The 22571-nt window shown below is 43.6% G+C and overlaps 1 protein-coding gene across 6 annotated transcripts in view; it reads left to right on the top strand.

Annotated features, from left to right (window-relative positions):
• The window catches only part of DPF1 (double PHD fingers 1), a 185186-nt gene that overhangs the window by 54365 nt on the left and 108250 nt on the right, over positions 1-22571 (top strand). Inside the window, exon 1 of one of the 6 annotated variants that reach the window (XM_068250832.1) lies at positions 7403-7471. The exons of 4 other annotated variants lie outside the window; for them this stretch is intronic. Coding sequence is in view for 1 of the 2 variants with exons in the window: in XM_068250830.1 (XP_068106931.1) it covers positions 11543-11550 (8 nt within the window). In the remaining variant the exon portion in view is untranslated. Of the gene's footprint in view, positions 1-7402; positions 7472-11497; positions 11551-22571 lie in introns of those variants that run through there. One more of the 6 variants, XM_068250830.1, reaches the window with a different exon arrangement.

Raw genomic sequence — 22571 nt, 5'->3', positions numbered from 1 at the left:
TGTTTTTTCTTTCTCCCCCTGTAATGTTCCTTTAAGGTTGACTATGAGAATTTACGAGCCATATGGGGTCATTTAGGTCCATTGCATCTGTTTTTAACCAGAGTAAACTGGGTCACACCCCTAAATGTAATTTCATGGTCACTGTGCACAGTCTTACGCATGGTTTGGAATGGGGGGTGGGGGGAGTCAGCTGCATGCAATACCTGCTTTCCAATTTCTTCTTCCCTTTCATTATTTTGACCTTTTCTTTTGTTCTCTCAGTGTAGTGATCACATGACCCGCATGCAGCTATTATATATGTCAGGGAAAGAAAGGGCTGTGTGGGCTGCCTTCATTTCAGGCTCCATATTGAAGGATGTTTGTATTTCAGATAGATACGATGATCTGCAGAAACTGCTTGGCTGAGACATGACACTGGAAAGCTCTCTAGAGCCCACAGCTCTCCTCTCCAGTCTTTACTGCTTAGTTTAAAGAGAACCAGTCATGGCTGAGTTCAGGCAGGAGTTTGACTATTCATTCTTCAAGAGAAAGTAGAATAGTTTTTAATTGCAATTTCCTGTTTGTTTTGACCTTAAAGAGAGCCCGAGGTGGGCTCATGAAATTAAAATAAAATGCTACCTGTGGGCTGAGTGGATCAGGTAGACGCTGAAACAGCCGCTATCCGCCGCTACTGTGGGCCGTACTGGCCCACTTTTGTTTTTGTGACCTCTGGGTCACGACGCAGAAAGGAGAGACTGTGAACCTCTCATCCAGCGTGCAGTAAGTCGGGGGAGCAGCAGGTGGCGAGGCCAGGGAGAGAGAGCTGGGGGAGTGGGGATACAGAGGTATGTCATAAGGCAGAGAACATGCCTCTGTGTCACATCTGCCCCCCCAAAAAAACACCCTGGGTTCTCTTTAAAGTATACACGAGGTGACATGTGACATGATGAGATAGACATGTGTATGTACAGTGCCTAGTACACAAAATTTCAACAAAGATGCTTTGATGGGGCTCAGAGAGATTAACAGCCAAGGGTTTTGCTGCAAGGTTTTTGGCGCGCAAATGTAGTGTGCAGGTAAATTGATCAGGGGAACCTGACCCAGCTGCGGGGGGCTTTGGGCAAGGACGGACAGACCGACAGGGAGCTCGGAGGGGGTCTCCTTTTTAAAGGGGCACTACGGCGAAAACTATGCTGTTCCATTATGCCCACATCAGTTATTTAATATTGCCTCAAAAGTCCTTGAGCGTCTGGTTCACAAACGCCTGACCCAGTACCTCAATGCCAACTCACTGCTAGACCCACTCCAATCTGGATTTCGGCCTGCCCACTCAACCGAAACTGCTCTCACCAAAGTGGTCAACGACCTTGCCTTAGCTAAAGCTGAAGGTAAATACTCCATTCTCCTCCTCCTTGACCTGTCAGCAGCTTTTGACACAGTAGATCATCCCCTACTCCTCCAGTCCCTCCAGTCCTTGGGCATTCATGATCTCGCCCTGTCCTGGCTTTCGTCCTACCTCTCCAACTGCTCCTTCACGACCGCCTTCAATGAGTCCTCGTCCACCCCCAACCACCTCTTGGTGGGAGTCCCCCAAGGTTCGGTCCTTGGCCCCCTACTGTTCACCCTATACACATCCTCCATTGGCAAGGTTATCTCCTCCATGGGTTTTAACTATCATTTGTATGCAGATGACACCCAGATCTACCTCCACACCCCTGACATATCCACCACGACCATGGAAAAGGTCTCCTGCCTATCAGCCATCTCCTCCTGGATGTCCGCTAGGTTCCTGAAACTAAATCTAGACAAAACGGAATTTATGATCTTCCCACCCCGGCCATCCACGAACCTCCCAGATGTGCATGTCACTGTTAACCACACTACCATTCGCCCTACCTCTCAAGCCCGCTGTCTGGGTGTCACCCTGGACTCCGCACTCTCCTTCACTTCCCACATCCAAAACCTCACAAAGTCCTGCAACTTCCACCTTCGTAACATCTGTAAGATTCGCCCTTTCCTGACCTCTGCCACCACCAAACTCCTCATCCATACCCTCATAATTTTCCGCCTTGACTACTGCAATGCCCTGCTGTCTGATCTCCCTATGACCCGAACAGCCCCACTGCAGTCCATCATGAATGCGGCAGCCAGAATTATCCACTGCTCCCATCGCTCCACCACGGCAGATCCCCTCCTAGAATCCCTCCACTGGCTTCCTATCCAGTCCAGAATCAGATTCAAGATACTGTGTCTGATCCACAAATCTGTACACAAAACCTGTCCAACCGACATTTCCGATCTTACTCAGAGGTACACATCTAGCCGCTCACTCCGCTCTTCCAATGAACTTCGCTTAACCGCCCCCCGCATCACCCAGTCCCATGCACGCCTCCAGGACTTCTCAAGAGCTGCTCCAACACTATGGAACTCCCTACCTCCACCCATTAGGGCAGCCCCCTCCTTCAACATCTTCAAGAAAGCCCTCAAAACTCACCTTTTCACTCTGGCTAACTACCCCTCACAAGTGCTCTAAACCTACAGCTGAACTCTGGTCCCCTACCATTCGTGTCCTCACCTCTCCCTCTAGATTGTAAGCCTTTGGGCAGGGTCCTCCTCCTTTTGTGTCCTACCTGATCTTGCACCTCCATTACTGTGAACCCATGCTATGTATCTGAGTGAACCTAACTTGCCTAATCTCCATGCTCCATCCAGTGACTGACTAAGCATTACCTGGTACTCATACTGTGCTGTGTGATCTGGTTTTCTTGTATTTCTGTATTGTCATATTGCTGTATGTCACCCCTAAATATTGTCTGTAACCTAAATTAATGTTCAGCGCTGCGTAATATGTTGGCGCTTTATAAATACAATAAATAAATAAAATAAATAATGGACAACATAAATCCCACCATAGAGTTTGTGTTCAAAAAATTGCTCCTAACACCCCTCTACTCCTCTACACAGCTGAGCTGCGATCTTAGTGATAAGAAAGCGTCGGACTGCTCTCTGCTAACAGACACTCTAAACAGCTGATTAGAGCCCCTTGCTGTTGCTTTTCATATGTTAACTAGCTAAGTAAATAAACAGGCTGCTAAATAATTACTTAAGGGGCCCATACACTCAGCCGATTTTCGCCCGATCGATTGATTGAAATCGATCGATCGCAAATCGATTGACCAATCGATCGATTTTGCGGCAGATTTAGATCGATTTCAATTGATCTGACATGTTGGAAAATTTAGGCTTATCTCTTGAGATGGCTTATCAATTTGCATTGGATCTAATGTAAATCTGATGGCAAAAAAATGCCATCAGATCGATTTTCAATAGATTTCATACTGAAATCTATTGAATATCTGTTCCTAGTAAAACATGTTCCTAAACACATCAGATAGATCAGAAAATCTATCTGATGATCTGTCTGCTGGTAATCTAACGAGTGTATGGCCACCTCTAGGGTACATACACACGTCTGATTTTTCCAAACGACCGGCCGTTCGGACTGGTCGTTTGGACGTCAAATCGGGTGTGTGTACAAACGGTCGTTCGGCTGATAAGGCTGATTTTGACGCATCCGCCTGAGCTTGATTTTGTTGTTCATTTCATGAACAACGCAAGTCAGGAAGTGAACTCTTTGACTCGGGGGAAAAATGCTACACAAAGAGCTTTTTCGAGCGTTTTGGGATTTCCCTATATATTCCATTGAGGCAAATCGCACCAAAAATGGTACAGGCAGCACTTTGGTGAGCGGATCGGAATCGAACAGCTCAGATGTGAACACTCTCATAGGGAATCATTGCACAAGCGCTTTTAGGGAGCGATTTTGAAAATCGCCGTCGCTTAAAAAAATCCAAAAGCACCCTTAGTGTGAACAAGCCCTAACTGTGACAGTATTTTATTATTATTATTATTATTGATTTATAAAGCGCCAACATATTCCGTGGCACTGTACAATGTAGGAAAACAACAAAGGGTACATAATGATACAGACAATGATATACACCAAGTATGGACACCGGTACAAAATACAGAACTGGTGATCACAATGACAGATGTAACATGAAGAATAAAATGTATAACAGAGTACAAGCTATGAAATGAACAACAAAATCCAAGACACAAAGGGGTGAGCGAGCCCTGCCCTTGCAAGCTTACAATGGGGGGAACAAGAGGTGGGGAAATATGCAGTATACATACAGGCAGTGTGTGTTCAGGTTGTCTAGTAAGGAGTACAATTTGGCGAGAGGTCGAAGGTGGAACGGCCTAAGTTAGAGCGTATGCTTGTCTATAAAAGTGAGTTTTGAGGGAGCACTTAAAGATTTTAAAGGTTGGAGAATGACGGACGTGCTAAAGAATATGATGCAATGTTATTAAAAAAAAAAAAAAAAAAAAAAAAAGGCTATATAACTGAGAATAAACATATGAGACTTTTTTTTTGCTACTAATGTTCTATTCATTATCCGTACTACACATACAATTCATTATATCATTAGTTTTTTTTTTCTCTTCAGGTTTGCTTTAAGTGACTTTGAACTCATCTCAAAAAAATTAATCTGAGTTGTAAGTTATTATAATTATTATTGATTTATAAAGCGCCAACCTATTCCGTGGCGCTGTACAAAGTAGAGTTAGCAGAGTGCTGAGGGCTTCAGTGTCAGCGAAGCGTTCTCTACGAGAGCAGTAGGTAACATTGTGCTGTGGAACTGCATGTTATCCACATGGTGCTATAAACATGGGTATAAAGCAATTTTTTCAGTAGCCACAAAGCTCATACTAAAGACATGTGGCCCTGGAGGCGTATGCTGGGCATGAAGGTATAATTAGACCAACAGCATGCAGACTTTATTATACAATGAGTCTCACCGTTAATGTGGCTTAGGTCTCTTGCATACTACATGCGGTTCCGCTTTTTTTATACGATCCGCTTTTTGATTCCGATTAAAAAACGTAGAAGCATGCAGTACTTTTTAAAATCGAATTAAAAAATCGGATCGTATAAAAAATCTGAATCACAAGTAGTGTGCAAGAGACCTGACTCAGGTATTTACATCTGTATTGCAGCCCTTTCAAGGCTTGAGCACCTCTCTGTAGTAGAATAGTGTGTACGCTGTCAGCCTAGACTAGTGATGAGTGATGGAAGTATGGCTCACTGTTACCTTTTAACATTGTACCTGTAGTCCCCACTTAAGGAACGCGATCGGGACTGTAGGTTTGTTCTTAAAGGGACACTTAAGTCAAACAAAAAAAATGAGTTTTACTCACCTGGGGCTTCCAATAGCCCCCTGCAGCTGTCCGGTGCCCTCGCCGTCTCCCTCCGATCCTCCTGGCCCCGCCGGCAGCCACTTCCTGTTTCAGTGACAGGAGCTGACAGGCTGGGGACGCGAGTGATTCTTCGCGTTCCTGGCCACAATAGCGCCATCTATACTACTATAGCATATATCATATACCATATAGCAGCATAGAGGGTGCTAATGTGTCTGGGAATGTGAAGAATCACTCGCGTCCCCAGCCTGTCAGCTCCTGACACCGAAACAGGAAGTAGCTGCCGGCGGGGCCAGGAGGATCGGAGGGAGACGGCGAGGGCACAGGACAGCTGCAGGGGGCTATTGGAAGCCCTAGGTGAGTAAAACTCATTTTTTTTGTTTGACTTAAGTGTCCCTTTAAAGCGGGATTGTCAGCCATAAAATCAAATTCCATTTATCCACTCCTCTGTGTTTATTATGTAGTCTCAATCCAGTCCGCATTGCAAGCATTCCAATATAATCATACATGTGTTTGCTGTACTGAATCTTATCTCAGTCAGCCTGGCTCTATTTTGGTAAATTTCTGAGGAGAAGAAAGCTGGTTATCTCCCCTCCCACATGCCTGCTCCTCACGGATTGGCTGAGGGCAGTTCAGTGTGACAGGCTGAGGCTGAGAAGGGAAATGCACCTCACTCCTCTGCAGAAGCTGCTGAAATACGATCTATGCTGTGCTCACACGTGTTTACAAAGCAAGTTAGATATGACAGTGCAGTCTCTACTGAGCTCAGTGGGGGAGGGAGTCTGGCAATGCATACATTATTTTAGACAGGAGGAAAAAAAGAGTAAGGGAGGATCAGGATTGGCTCACAGCCAGAGGTGGTAAAGCTGAAAATGCCTGGAACAGTTTTCTCTTTATTTACCATCTAAAGTTCACTGAAATAAACATGTGGAGAGTACAATACATATGGCATGTAAGCAGAATAAGTATTTTTCTACTTATATATGTGTTTTTTTTCCTGGGATGCTATGGATGTCCGTGTTGCTCTAACCTGAATCTGTCTATAAGTCAGAACACTATGTCATCTTTGTCCCCTGTACCTCCTCTACACCCCCTGTGCCTCCAGTGTCCCCCTCTGTGTCACCACTGTTCTCCCGTACCTTTAGTGTCCCCTATGGGCCACCTCTGCCCCGTTTCCTCAGTGTACTGCACCAAAATGGCAAAATGATTTTCTCAACAACTACAAGGTCTTTTTCAAAAATGTTTTTTTTTTTTTTTTTTTTTCATTTGTTCCCTCGGAATCAAATTTCACATTTTCAGGCCGTTTATATTGGCGGTGGGTCTACCTGTATACTTATATTGGGTTCCACATTTCTACTGCTACACTTTTAAGATGTGAAAGTTCACTCAGGCCTTAATAGAAGAGGCTGAAGATGATGACTGCTTAATGTAGTAGGTTATGGATGAATTGTTAAACAATTGAATGTTTATGGCCACTCTCTCCTTACGCCAGACATTCCCAGACCGACATATCTCGAGGGAGAAAATGATCTGCAGAGGGTTTTTTTTGTGTGTGCGACTGCTTTTGCTTTCCCCCGGAGATTAATGGCGCTGTGTGTGTCTCCCCCCTCCCTAGGCATAAACATATACATTCAGGCAATCCCAATGTGCATGCTTATGAAAAGACTTTTTGAGGAGAAAGCTCTTTAGGCAGAGTCTGATTGTCACTGCATGAAACACTGTCCTTTCATGTCTGTAGGTAGCTTAACTGAAAGCTATGGAGGAAGGTGGCCTGGTCATGTGACAGGGGGCCAGATTTCTAGGCCAGGAATACAGAGAAGATTTAAAGAAAGAAGGATATGCAGAATAGGGAACGCAGGCCTGACAGGGAAGGGTGAGATGGGGTGAGGGGGAGGAGTGCAGTTTAACACTGCAAAAATCCAGAGACATACCACCCCCACCTCCCTCCTCCCCACTATATCTAGTATTATACTGTATTATTTGGGTATTATAAGCGTTCTCCATGGTGACAGATCACTGGCTGGTGGCAGACTCTGCCTGGGGAATTACAGGCACCCCAGGCTCCAGGCCTCTTTCCATCAGAGATTGTGCGCACAGGAGGGCAGCAGGACCTGATTGATTAGGGGGGTAAAAAGAGTGGAAAGTAAGAGAGTCCTGACTGCATACTGATATCGATTAAAGAGACATCTACACAGACAGTGAAAAGGACTTGCAAGAGATTTCTGAACTGGTTAGTGAAAATGAGATGTAAGCGGCAATGCTATATCTTAAAGAGACACTGAAGCGAAAAAAAATATATGATATAATGAATTGGTTGTGGACTATGAATAATTACTAGAAGATTAGCAGCAAAGAAAATATTCTCATATTTTTATTTTCAGGTATATAGTGTTTTTTCTAACATTGCATTATTCTATAATATGTGCAGATTACACAACACTCAGCATTCAAAATGAGTCTTTCAGAGCAGTCTGTGAAGTAATGAACTCTCCTCTAGCAGAGGAAAAGTAAACAGTTCAATTACAGTTGAGATAATAAAAGTCAGATAACAGCCCTCTCCACGACTAAGTTAGTCGGTGAGCTTAACCAGCTGAGCGGTCTGGACGAGCTCAGCTCGTCCAACACCGCCAGCGGCTGCCGCTCAGGCCCTGCTGGGCCGATTTTAATGAAATAAAAAGCAGCACACGCAGCCGGCACTTTGCCAGCCGCGTGTGCTGCCTGATCGCCGCCGCTCTGCGGCGATTCGCCGCGAGCAGCGGCGAAAGAGGGTCCCCCCAGCCGCCTGAGCCCAGCGTAGCCGGAACAAAAAGTTCCGGCCAGCGCTAAGGGCTGGATCGGAGGCGGCTGACGTCAGGACGTCGGCTGACGTCGATGACGTCACTCCGCTCGTCGCTATGGCGACGATATAAGCAAAACAAGGAAGGCCGCTCATTGCGGCCTTCCTTGTTTATTCTGGGCGCCGGAGGCGATCGGAAGATCGCCTCCGGAGCGCCCTCTAGTGGGCTTTCATGCAGCCAACTTTCAGTTGGCTGCATGAAATAGTTTTTTTTTTATTTAAAAAAAACCCTCCCGCAGCCACCCTGGCGATTTAATCAGAACGCCAGGGTGGTTAATAGCTTTTTTGCATAGAGATAACGACTGGAGTTTCTCAACTCTTCCTGTACTGGTAACAATTAGACTGATGTATCTGATCTTAATGTTTTTTTTCTTAGCTGTACTACACATACACATCATAATATCATCATTTTTTTTCGCTTCAGTGTCTCTTTAAGGAGGCGGAGAGAGCATTATTCACATACAAGAATGAAAACTGAGTTCTAATAACCTTGGGTAGTTACAGAGGGAGAGGCGTCTGGATACAGCTAATGCTGGGAATACACCATTAGATTTTGTGTTAGATAGATGGTTCAATAGATCATTTCTGACACGTTCGATCTTATTTTCGATTATTTTCCTGATCGATTTCTCATAGAAGTGAATGGTAATTGATAAGAAAAGATAAGAAAATCAACCGGAAATTTAATCGGAAATAAGATCGGACAGTAAATCGACTGAGAAATCTCATCGTGTATTCCCAGCATAAGGGAAGAAAATGAAAAATCACATTTGCTGATCACACAAATCATTAAAACCTGCCTAATGCTGTATGGGCCCCCTTTGTGCCACCAAAATATCTGTGACCTGTGAAGGTGTGGTCTCCACAAGACTGATAAAGGTGTCCTGTGGTATCTGACCTTAGCAGCAGATCCCTATAGGCTGCGAGATGCGGCCACTTTGGACCTTTTCCTCCATTAAATTTAAAGAGGAACTCCAGTGAAAATAATGTAATAAAAAAGTGCTTCATTTTTGCAATAATAATGTATAAATGATTTAGTCAGTGTTTGCCCATTGTAATATCTTTCCTCTCCCTGATTTACATTCTGACATTTATCACATGGTGACATTTTTACTGCTGGCAGATGATGTCAGTGGAAGGAGATGCTGCTTGCTTTTTTGGCAGTTGGCCGCTGTTATTTCCCACAATGCAACAAGGCTCCAACAGTGTGATGTCAGAACCATGGTATTGACATCACACTGTGGGAGGTTTTTTTTCACAATATCAGCCATACAGAGCCACTTGATGATCCGTTTATGAAAAGGAAAAGATTTCTCATGGGAAAGAGGGTATCAGCTACTGATTGGGATGAAGTTCAATTCTTGGTTACGGTTTCTTTTTAAGTTTGTGGAATTTGGAGGCCAAAGAAATCTTGATTTCTCAGATCAGGTTACTTTATGCCAATGCTCCTTAGCCAATTTGACACTCATGTAGAAAGACAAAAAGAAAGAACAATCGAGAGCCCCAGATAGTGTATTATTGTTAATATTAGGTAATCTTCAATTTGTACAGCAGATATGGATATACTCACAAGGCTGGGTTGCCGACCTCAGGCAACCACTCCAATCGCATATGGGGATATTAAGCCTGTTCCCACTCAGGCTAAGAATTCGCTCTCCATAGAAGAAAGTAGGAGTAACTCCGAGGTTGTGCACCTATCTGCACAACCTCGGAGTTACTCCTGCTCTTGTATTTGCCTGAGGAAGGGGGCTGGGGACCTGCGAAACGCGTTGCATAATTTTATGTGGAGTACTGATTAAATATATATTTTTCTGGATACCATATATGGTGGTTGTGTCATATATATTGGGGAGACGTATCCACCCCAGCCCCCCAATTTTTTATTTGGTTTTAATAGACTACTAATTTTTATTCTGCTGGCGCCTCTGTAACTACTACAATTTGACACTCATGTGCCCTTTGTAGGAATTCTTAAAGTGGACCTGAACTCTTGCACAGGACATAAGGAAAACGTAAAGAAATGCATCCTGAATGTATTTAGAGAGCCTGTTTAATTACCCCTCATTTGTGTCTAATCACAAGTTGTAATTTGATCCTCCCCTGTGTCACATGACTGTCTATGGCAGATAAGCAGATAAGCCCGTTTGAAAGTACAGGCTGTAAACAATATGTCTGCTTCCATGAATCAGGAAGTATAAATGGTGCAAATTTATTTTAGGATTAGTATCAGCTGTAACAAATACATGTTTTTTGTTGAAAGGTTATTATGCTGTTGTGTATCTTTTAGAGCAGAGAGGAAGTTCTGAGTTCAGGTCCGCTTTAAAGCGGACCTGAACTCTTGCACAGGACAGAAGGAAAACATTGAAAATGTCACCCTGTATGTATTAACCTCCCTGGCGTTATGATTATTTCCAGATTTTAGGGTTCTTTCAGCATGTTTCAGACCCTAAAATCAGGAAAAAAATCATGCCGCCAGAAAGCCAGCAGTAGCCCCAGCACTCACTCACCTCCCTGGGTTCCAGCGCTGCAATTTTACCTCCGTCTTCTCTCTGTAGTGAGATCACTGACGGCCATCTCACCAGAGGGATTCAGAGCCTTGGAGGACAGGAAGGAGAAAGGCTACCTACGTCTGGATCCCCCGGGAGGTGAGTAAAAACGCCCGCTGCACACTATATTCTGGAGTGAGCATCTGGCGGCCGCCAGCAAGGTTGAGAGAGTTTATTCGGTCTAATTCCCCATCATCTGTGACTAATCACGAGTGTAATTTAATCTCTCAGCTGTGTCAGCTGTCTGCCTCAGCGAAACCCCCGGCGCTGTCCCCCCCTAATGTTAAATGTCCCCCTCGGTGCCCAGTGCATGTTATACATTACTTGTCCGCAACCTCCGCTTGTACTCGCGGGCTCTGGGCACACTCTGCTTGCCATACACACGCGCCCCACATGGTTGCCTGGGAGGAGTGCGTATATGACGTCAGACGTCATACATGCGACCAAGTTACTAGGCAACCACGTGGCGCGCATGTATGAGGAATAGAGCGCACCCGGAGCCAGCGGGAACAAGCGAAGGTTGCGGAAAGGTATTGTATAACATACACTGGGCAAGGGACACACACACACACACAAGACAACACACACTTAACATTAGGGGGGAAGTGTCGGGGCGGTGAGGCCGTCAGATGCGGCATCATAAGGCCGATTCCAGATCGACTTCAGCATGAAATTGATTGGGAATCGGCTTGCGGTGTATTGGCAGATTCGATTAGAAACAGATTTGTCTCTTGGTCAAAACTGCCCATCATCGCTAGATGTATTGCTCTCGCAATGCTGTGTAATGTGTGCGCATATCTCCCACCCCTGTGTAAAAACCTGTAGTTGATTTGTTCACTGCATCAGCCCCTGATGAGTCATCACTGACGAAACCGGTAGGGCGGAGCTTCACGCACGGCGGACTGGGAGACGCTAAGACATGTGGCGGTGAGGACATCCTGTACTTTTATTGTTATGCGCATTGTGCTTTATGAAATGTGAGTGCACTACTGTATTTTAATTGATTTGAATAAAATAGAGTTATGCTATGGAAGACCTGTTTTAAGTTTATGCTATATGGAGATAGGATAAGTTATGCTATATGTAACTTGCTTTGGAACAAAGAGGAGAGTGGAACTGCACAATAAGTGCTTAAAGCTGGTCCTATTGCGGTCAGCAAACGTATCTGGTGAGCCTGCATTTGATCTATTGCATGCTGGTGGAAGCACTGGGTGTAGTGCAACAGGAAGATCACTTGGTGGTGTGGTTTACAGGGCCAGAGATGGACCAAGCTGGTTCACTCTATGTTGTCTTCCTGTTTTTGTCTTTGAGCTACTGTGTAGGGAGAAGCAAGCCAGATTGAATTGGATGCTGTTGCTGTTACCAAAACCTATACTGCTGATTTGTGATTCAATCAGCCACTAACATCGGTGAGCACAATTTGAACTGTCATTATTCATATATTTGAAGATCCGACTGTTCCAAAAATATTCAAGAGATACTGGATTGATGTTATGTGGATGAATTTAGTTGGACTTACAGTGTTACAATTTACAATTTGGTTAATATGAATATGTGAGCGCTGAACAGGTTCAAGAAAGACTGTGTCAAATAGGAAGGTGATCATCTTAAAGCTGGCCACTAACGGACCAATTTCTAGAGAAAAATTGTTCGAGCGATCAGAAATTCTGATCGGATGAAAAATCATTCATTACACCATCAACGAACCAATCTTTGCTTCCTATCAATCACAACCAACAAGAAAATCCAAATTTAGTTTGACAAAAATCCAATCAGACGATTTTTATAATCGTTTGTAATCGATTATGCCCATCAACTGAGATTATTTACAACCAATCAGATCAGAATTTCTGATCGCTCAAACGATTTTTCACTAGAAATTGGACCATTAGTGGCCACCTTAACCCTGATGCAAAGCAGTGGTTCTCAAATTGTGGTCTAGGAACCTCTGGTGGTCCCAGCAATGTGTCATTTGGTCCACATCCTGAGCTGTAACATGCAGAAAAGAAAACTGTGAGCCAGGTATATTGTTGTACGTTAATATACCAGGAGGTAGGGAATATGTTGAGTAAAATAACACTAAGGCCTCGTTTCCATCTATGCGCTTCTGTCCGCTTCTGTCCGCTTTTCAGCAACATGTATCAATCTGTAACATTGATGTGCTGATAAAAAGCGGATAGAAGCGGACAGATGGAAACAAGGCCTTACAAAACACGGTTACCTCGAAGGCAACAACTGTAAAGGCAGTTAGGAAGAATATTCCCATCCCCACTCGGGTTGAGAAGTAATTTCTCTGCAGATGAAGAAAGGGGTAGCACCTCTCCACAAAGAGTAGACAAACGGCAACAAAAATTGATGGTACAGAGGATAAAATATGTTAAAAACTGGTTAAAAAGGAGGCAGTGGTGGACTTCCCTCCCAAATGCTGACACATTCAGTATAAAAAAGGAACTTTTTATATACCACATCAAAAACTGTTATGCGTTTCACAAGATATAGCCTACTTCGTTAGGAAAAAATAGGAGTATCTATAAATAGTAGGAGCGGGGCCTGTCCAACCAAATTTTATGGTTAGGCGTCAGGAAGGGGGAGTCGAACTTACGTTGACTAGGTAAGAAGTAGACTTCAGTGGCTCTTAGCCTCTGAAGAAGAGGAGTCATGTGCTAAGGCAGCTACAGTACATTCCTGTAGGACACAGTCTGGTGGTGGTGTGGTCTAAAAAGATGTCACCTGGAATTTAGTATGAATAGATGACTTTAAAGGGTCCATCTCATCCTAGGAATGTGGAGCCGAATCATTATTTGAGTGTCAAAACACAGTATCTCCAAAGGTGCATAGAAACTTTTTGCTGGCACATGACCAATGAGCAGCGGGGTAGACAGGGAGCTAAGGGCTCAAGTTTGAGTTTTACATTACCACCCCCCCTCCGCCCCATGTGCTCTATACATAACAATATTTATGAAGAAGCAAGTTCTGTCATGGGCAGCTGCTGTGTCAGAAAGGTTTAAATGGGGGAGGGGAACAAAAAAAGGTTCATCTCATCCTTGCGGGTCATACCACCATAGCACCAATGAGGAGCTAATACAGCAATTGAAGGAGGGCCCCGTGGATCAACGGGGCCCCAATACATCCCCTATTGCTATGCCACTGCTAATGAGGTGATATATCTATATTTTAGGGAGGAAGGGGCATTCTGGGATAGAAGGGCTTTATGTGTCCCCAGAGCCCCCAGCTGCTCAGACTTGTCTCGTCTCTCCTGGGTCCTGGGTGCATTTCCTCATTTCCTCCTGGATAGGAATGGGAGCAGTTAATGGTGGTTTCTCAGTTTCCAGGCAATGAATAATTCATCTCATACCTGAGTCTCTTTATGCAGCAAATGCAATTTTATGTTCCCTCCGAGCTCCAATCAGTCCTCCCAGAGGAATTTATCGAGTACACCGAGCACGAGCTTGTATAAGAGTGCTAGAATCTGCATATATATCTGTGCCTTCAGAAAGTTACCTGTAGATACAGTATATGCTGCTGCAAAGAAGATGAAAACTGACTGTGATTTGTCAACAACAGTTCTGATTTCATACAAGTGCCCTTGGAAATTCACTGTCATTGAAAGCCTCCCAGCAAATGTGGACTATTTCCATGCTGGCAGCTCTGGGTGGCAAAGTGCGTTTGTAAAATTGCCTATAAAAAAGTGGTCCTCTGGTTTCTCTACCTTCTTATGACAAGGGAACCTGTCGGCAGGAATAGTTTAGCTACAAATGTTGTCAGGACACCAAAATCAAAATAAGGTAGCTTGGTGGGAAATTTGCTTCTGAATCCCCATCTCCAGTGCCAGTGTTCACAGGCTGAACCTAAGCTATGCTGGTGTCTCATCTGCACTACCCAATTTGTCACTGTGTGCCTTTCATTTAGATACCCCCTCTGACTTAGAATTGCTTGCCAAACTGCCATCTTAAAGCCTCATAGACATGGACTCATGTTAGATTCTTGGCCTCAGCCGAGTTTCATCTAGCGTGGGTACAAGGCTTAAAAGAAACTTGACCCGAGGCAAAGCTACCTAAGGTAAGTACAAAAGTATGTTCATGCTGGATCCACACACCTCTGTGCATTGTCCTACCATCTCCTCATTCCCATCTATCGCTCAGCAGAGGTGGATATGCAAGGACACCGACTAGAGGGAGCCTGCTGACGGGGCAGGTGAGTGCGCTCCACCGCCATGATTTTTATTGTTGAAAGCTATCAAGGTCTATGTGTAGTCCTACCTGGGGTCTCAGGTCACTTCTTGTTCCCCTGGTGCCTATCCAAATGACAAGGACTACTCAATTATCTTGGCCTTGCTCAGACGAGAGAAGTCACTTTTTTTGCCGCTGGGTAACACTGCTGTGTGTTAAACAATGACATGCCTGGCGATACAGCATCCCGCCAATGTGCACAGTTCAGCCATCTGATAAAAATAGGCCTAAGAAAGCTGATCATGTTTGGTAGGCATATCCCGGGTCTATGTTTAAAGTTGGGCATAGATAAGGGGGAGGTTCTTCTGTGGGCTTGGTACAATATCTCCAAGGAATGTTTAGGGGCAGACATAGAAAATAGCTCATAATTATGCAAAAATTAGTTGTACCGTATTACCAACATGGCTTTGGAGTCTTAGTCAAGGAGTCAGAGCAATTTTTGGGTACCTGGAGTTGGAATCGTAGTTTCATAAACTGAGGAGTCGGAGTCGGTGGTTTTGTAAAATGAGGAGTCGGAGTTGTAGTCGCATGATTTCTGTACCGATCCCACAGTCCTGATTACCAAAAACAAAACACAGCACTAAATAAAAGCTGTGTGATTTATAAATGACTGAGGCCAAAAGATGAACATAACGATCTGGTAACTGGTAGCTTTTTAAATAAGGAACACAAATGACAGCCTCCATAGTCCTCTCACTTAGGCTTTGCTTTCCGTGTATATGTGCTGAGATGATGCCAGCATTTGGTTAATTTCTGTGCTAAATATAATGGCCTCTCTCCATACAGCAAGCGTGTTTCTGTGATGCCATTCTGGTGTGGGTTTGTGCTTTTGCCATCACAGCTGTCTTATTGTACATGTAGATGCTTGCAGGAAACAATGAAGGACTTTTCTGTTGCTGTTTAAAAGCCGATAATGAGCAAGATGAATATTCAAGAAATATTTCACACTCAAATTTGTTATCACTCCATAATCCACACCTGCAGTCAGATGCTCAGAGTAGTTCACACAAGCAGATGTGACTAGGCAGGACTGCCATGGCAGATTTACATACGTTTGTGTGCAAACTGCAGTGCAATATACTAAGACAAATATTAGCCCTCATTATCTTTCATGTAGCTTTTTGTATCCTCTGTTTAGATACATGGCCTTGTTCCTTATTTTAGGCAGGACTTCTTTTTTCCCTTTCTTTTTACCCCTGGGACTGCAGATTTAAATAAAATGATGCCACATATCAATCAACATTTATAGTGAATCCAAATCAAAAATAAATGTATGAGATAATGAATCGTACGTGTAGTACTGATAATAATTAGAACATTGGTAGCAAGGAAAAGAGTCTCATATTGTAATGCTAGGGGGGTATACTTTCTGAGTCAGCGTGTGTGCTCAAGACTATGTAGCTGGGTAAAAGAAGAGGCTCCACAGGTGGCCACAGGAGTAATGAACAAGGGAGCAAGATTGCCCAGAGCAACTGCAGCTCTGGGCTTCCGATACCGCCTATCACGCTAGATGCTATGTGATACAATACACAACAGACGTGGTCGGTAACAGGCTAGGGTCCTACACGCAAGATCAGATGGCTGTGGTACAATGGACTAGGCAGAATCTGAGTCAGTAACAGGCTAAGATCATACACGTTAATTCGGAAAAATAACAAACGGCTCAAGTAACGGATAAATATATATCGCAGATCTGCATATATATTTATAAAGAAACTAGCTAAAGCACAAGTAATAACAACTAACAAGACAAACAACAGACAGACAGACTGAATGCTTTGCCAATCCAGTCGCTGCTCCAGCGACGGCAAACATTCACAGTGACATAGACGAGACAAACAGGTAGGAGTGTAACTAATGGCAACCGCTGCTTTAGTTACGTCCTCAGGAACAAGGCAAGAAGGAATACTACAGTCACCAACGCGGTGATGGCAGAATCCAAGCTAGAAGGACTTCACTGTATCCCCGCGGATACAGCAAACGTCCAAGCGAGAAACGAGATTAAACAATGCAATTTACAATTTACATGAATGACCCAGCAACAACTCAGGGAGCTGTACGCTATGTCGGACGGGTTCTGAAATGGGAGGCAGACTTTTATGTCGACATCAGCCAATGGATGCAGGCATGCAAATTCCCACACAGCTGAATGGTAATCACTCAATCCTGAGCCAGCTTGATTACAAGCTGCTAGCTGAAGGGCTCTCATAACAAATACATGCAATATTATGTAACACCATGCATGTATGAAATCCAGGGCTATCTGGCTGCAGTTCAACTGCAGCCAGCAATAGGAGGAGTCATGACAGCATCCTGAACTGCTCTGAACTGCAGAGTGATTGCAAATGACAATGAGACTTATTGCAAATGCGCAACTGAATGCAAGCAGATAAGTCAGAACTTCCTGTTTGCAGTTCCACTGCAACCGACAGAACATACTACAGGAGAGATCCTGACACATATTTTTATTTTTAGGTATTTTTAGCTTTATATATAACATTGTATCAGACTTTCACAGTTGCAGTTTAGAATCCACACTCTATCCACAAGTAATGACCTTTTGAACTTTCCTGCAGTAAAACCTCAAGCTGTCTCTTGCTGCTTCTTGGCTGTAGCTCTTCAGAAAACAGGACTGACTTTCACCACTTGGTCTATTAGCTCAGAGAAGCTCTTTTGCATAAACTGAGGGTTTTTTTTTACTCTTCCTATACTGGAGAACAGGAAGGGATTTCTCATAATGTTTTAGTAGGGCTAGTATCATATGTTAAAATGTTTATCTCATCATGTCACATATTGCTTCAGATTCACTTTAAAGAAAACATCAAGTAAAAATGACTTGAGAATTTCATGTAGTAGTACAGCTAAGAAATAGGACATCAGTAACAAAGAAAGGAGTCTCATATTGTTTTCCAGTGCAGGAAGAGTTGAAAAACTTCTCTGAGCTCCTGTATTCAACCCACTGGGTTGAATACCGTTCTGTTTTCTGAAGCACTTAAACAGCCAAGAAACAGTGAGAGACAGCTTGAGAATAAGGTTTTACTGCAGGAATGTTCAAAGGGTCATTATTTCTGCTTTGTTTTATAGCTTAAAAGACAGAGTGTGGTTTTAAAACTGTAACTGTGACAGAATGATGCAATATTATTTTAAAAAAATGATGTGGTGATGACAGAGCTCATTACTTTCTACATAACGGGTGTTTCCTATTATTATTATTGTTTTTGTTTTTACATTTTGTGCAGCGCTGGACAATAAATAGGGTAGCAGACATCAATAGTTAGGGGTACAACTCTATATGGGGTGATCGACTTCCTCAGATCCAGACAGACCCAAATACCCAAATGGACAGATGGTGTACTCACTATGTTAAATGCAATTACCCCTATTCAAGGAGGTATCTCTATCTGGTATACAGAATTAACTCCCCCCAAAAATCCCCACTCTCTAAATTTGCAACAAGTTGGACACATGACCTAGGCTTAGATATCTCAGTTTAACAACTCATTAAAACTAACAGAAACCTTGACAAACTCTCCAAATGCAACTCGCATTGGGAGCAGCATCTTAAAATCTCCTTTCGTTGGTATCTAACCCCGAGAAGGTTAGCTTCCTTCTCTCCCAACAACTCTTCACTTTGCTGGAAATGTAACAGCCAAGTAGGCACCCTAGTTCACATGTTATGGGAATGCCAACTAGTAGCTAATCTATGGCAGGAGGTAGAAAATCTCATTAAATCTCAATATATATTTCTAACTTTAAGATTTCCCCCTCGATGGCCCTTCTCTGTCTGGATCTTGAGGAAATAGATCTCCAATATAGGAAACCTGTTTGTCATCTAATCCTGGCCGCGCAATATATGATAGTGAGTAACTGGAAAGCTGCTGAGCCCTTCTGTACCTGGGAACTGTTGGCCATACACAACAGAAATATGTCAATCGAAAACCTATTAAGCAACTAATATATAACTTCAGACCTAAGACCTTCTCTCACCCAGCTATGAAGAACACTTTCACACTACCAGCCCTTCTGGCAACCATATATAGCAAAACCTGGTGGCGATGTTTTGTCAAGACAGGCAGCACTAGTTAGTTAGTTAGTTCTTTTCTTTTTCTTTTCCAACCAATTGATTAAGTGAATATTCAGCAACAGTGGAAGCTCCTCTGTTGATGCTCTTTTGTTTACTATTCGTTCACCCAGTTATGTTAAATGCTAGCTTTATAGCTACTGTTACTGTTATTTATGTGGCTACATCAAACACCAAACCATTCAGTCCTTCAAAAGAACCTTCTCACATCGAGAACGATACCTAAACATCACAAATTTACTACCAAATAGCTAAAAACGAACGTGCACACCACTTTCAGTCCCCTCAAACCAGGAAATATGCCAAGTGATTGGTAGGCCTTCGGCCACTGCTCCATTCACTCCCCTCCACTGGCAGTCATATTCCATCCATCTGGCCCTATGGGGTTTGCCCAGCTGGCTCTGGAATTGACCAGTCAGACCAGGACTGAATATCAATATCAAAGACCCCTCTTCCTAGCACAGGCTCAGCACAGGAATACTAGATCATGCAGCACAGAGGCATAAGTGTGAGGCAATGCTAATGCAGTCCATGGAGCGAGGGCCTTAGAGACAGAGGCATAAGTGTGAGGCAATGCTAATGCAGTCAATGGAGCGAGGGCCTTAGAGACTGAGTAATTCACGTCAGTCAATGGGATTGGTGTACAATAGTAAAGGGGCATGATCTAGTGGGATACACAAGGGGGGAGGACCCTGCCAATAGCTTACAATCTAAAGTGATAGGGAAGGGACACACTAGACAGGGGATTGATGTATGGGTGTTCAGCAGAGAGGTTTAGGGAGGGAGAGTAGGCTAGCGTACACAGGTGCGTTTTGAGGGCTTGCTTGAAGGTCTTAATGGTGAATGCAAGCTTAATGGGGGATGGGTTGTTCCAGAGAGTACGGGCAGCTCTAGAGAAGTCCTGGAGGTCTGCATGGGAGTGGGTAATGTGTAGCACAATCAGGTGTAGGTCGTTGGAGGAAAAACCTCAGAAACCTAGAACAGACACGTAGGCCCATATGCAATTACATTTTTCACCTCCACCTAGAGTTATCTCCTAGGACAGTGATGGCTAACCTTGGCACTCCAGTTGTGGTGGAACTATTAGACCCATGAGGCATTGCAATACTCTGACAGCTCTAAGCATAACTCAGGGAGGCAGAGGCATGATGGGAATTGTAGTTTTGTCACAGCTGGAGTGCCAAGGTTAGCCATCACTGTCCTAGGAGATCATTTTTATCTTCTCTTTAAACTAACTTTTCAGCATTTTACAATTGAAACCGTACTGAAAAGTTAGTGAAAAGGTACTTCCAAATTTATTCTGAGTATTTTCTTGCTTGCTGGTGGCTTAAAAGGCATTTTATGACTAGTTGTGAAAATATCACCATGGAGAAAATTCAGGAGAAAAAGTGAATTGCATATGGACCAGTATCGTGGAGCTGATTCTGAAGCAGATAGGAAACCAATGGAGCAATTTACAAAAGGTGCTCTGCAGAGGTGGAGCAATGGGATGAGTGATTGATACTGGATGCCACATTCATGATGGACTGCAGGGGGCAATTCAGTTATTAGGGAAGTCAGATAGAAAAGCATTGCAGCCCTACACCAGGAATCGGGCACTTGCGGTACTGAAACATGAGCAGTCACCCAGCTGACAGGAACAAGGGTGACAATTGGTTTCAGCACACTGTAATGCAAAAAACAGCAGGCATGGTGGTTCTTTTTATAATAGATAGGATGAAGGTTAGAGGATCAGCTTCGCCCTGTCGGCATATGTACTGTTTGCTGCCTCACAGACGGTATTACTTTTCTCTCATTGCACTGACTGTAATAATTTTTCCTTGGTCGCTATCGAGGTGTGTGACCTCACTTCTCATATTATTACAGTAGAATCTCATTTTAGTAAACGTGGATATAGTAAGGGCCAGTTTCCAGTAGTGTGACGCGATTTCTTTGCAGAAAACGCATAAACGAATTTGCCTGCAAATGTGTATGCGTTTGTATGTGAAATTTCATGCAAATGCGATTTTGTGTATTTTTGTTAATATGCAATTTTAACCATGTCAGTGCCTGTGTGCTTTTACATTAATTTTCCATTGATGCAAATCGCACACTAGCCTTGCGGCGTGCAAATTCTGATCTCAGTCCTTAGGTCCCAGCAACTGCATCTGTATAAATATACACTGTATGACCAATTCTAATATAGTAAACTTCTGATATACTAAACCACTTTTCCTGGTCTCTTGGAGTTTACTATAAAGGGATTCTACTGTATTGATTTATGAAGCTCCAACATATTCTGTGGGGCTGTACAGAGTAAGAAACAAACATGGGGTACAGACAATGGCCTACACAAAATATACATGTGGGTACATAATACAGAACTGGAGATGTCAAATGTAACATGATGAGCAAAATGTACAGCAACTTTCAAGACACAAAAGGGTAAGAGAGCCCTGCCCATGTGAGCTTACACTCTAAAGCATACATGTGAAACTCCGGCCCGCGGGCCAAATCTGGCCCTCAGCGCCATTACATTTGGCTCTCAAGTGATTTCCCCACTTTGCATTATGTTTGGACCACTCTAGACCACCAGGGAAGCTACATTGGAGGTGAAGCCCTAGATCACCAGGGAAGCAATATGGGGGAGGTAGGGGGAAAGCACTAGACAACAGTGAACTGTATAGGGGAGGGTGGGGGACTTTTGACACCAGGGAACTGTATAGGGGAGGGAGGCGAGCCACTAGACACCAGGGAACTGCATAGGGGTTGGAGGGGGGCCCTTAGACACCTGGGAACTTTATGAGGAAGGTGGCCAGTAGCCATGTAGGTTGGACCATGATTAGGTCCCAGTGTACAACTTCGGCCCACTTTGTATTTGACTTTGGCACCCCTGATCTAAAGGAATAGGGAAGAAACAAAAGGTGTATTATACAATATGTATTATATAATATGTATATAATATGTATACCTAGAGGCAGTGTAATTTTATGTTATGTTTAGTAAAAAGTACAACTTGGCTAGAGGTTGGAGGGGAATGGCTGATGTCAGAGTCTTGTCTGGGTGTAACTGAGAGTGTTGGATGCTTGTTATGGCCCCACTGGGTTCTTTTGTTCAGTGGACACTTTTCTGGTACTGTGATGAAGTAGATGGGCAGCACGGTGGCTTAGTGGGTAGCACTGCACTGGGTCCCCCATCCAAATCCCAGCCAGGTCAACATCTGCAAGGAGTTTGTATATTCTCCCCTTGGCTGAGTGGGTTTCCTCCGGGTCTCCACCTACATCAAAAAAACATATGGATAAGTTAATTGGCTTGCCCTTAAATTGGCCCTAGACTACAATAGACATATGACTATTGTAGGGAATAGATTGTGAGCTCTTCCTAGGGACAGTTAGTGGCAAGACAATATACTCTGTACAGTGCTGCAGAAGATGTCGGTGCTATAGAAAGTCTAAATAATAAAAAGTAGTGGTGTAACCACGAAACGCATACGGACGAGCCTCCTTTTACTGGCTCATCTTTATACAATTTTTTTCATGTTTTATGTTCTTTGAGCCTATTTTCATCCATCAAGTTCAACCAAGTTGAGTTTCAGCTTTTAAGGGCTTTCTAAAAATAAATCTGTATTTTTATAATTGCAAAATAAAAATCACTATTCT

The sequence above is a fragment of the Hyperolius riggenbachi genome, chromosome 8, assembly GCF_040937935.1.
Source record: "Hyperolius riggenbachi isolate aHypRig1 chromosome 8, aHypRig1.pri, whole genome shotgun sequence".
Lineage (NCBI taxonomy): Eukaryota > Metazoa > Chordata > Amphibia > Anura > Hyperoliidae > Hyperolius > Hyperolius riggenbachi.
Note: the sequence above shows the minus strand (reverse complement) of the source record. Positions and strands in the feature narration are given on the sequence as shown.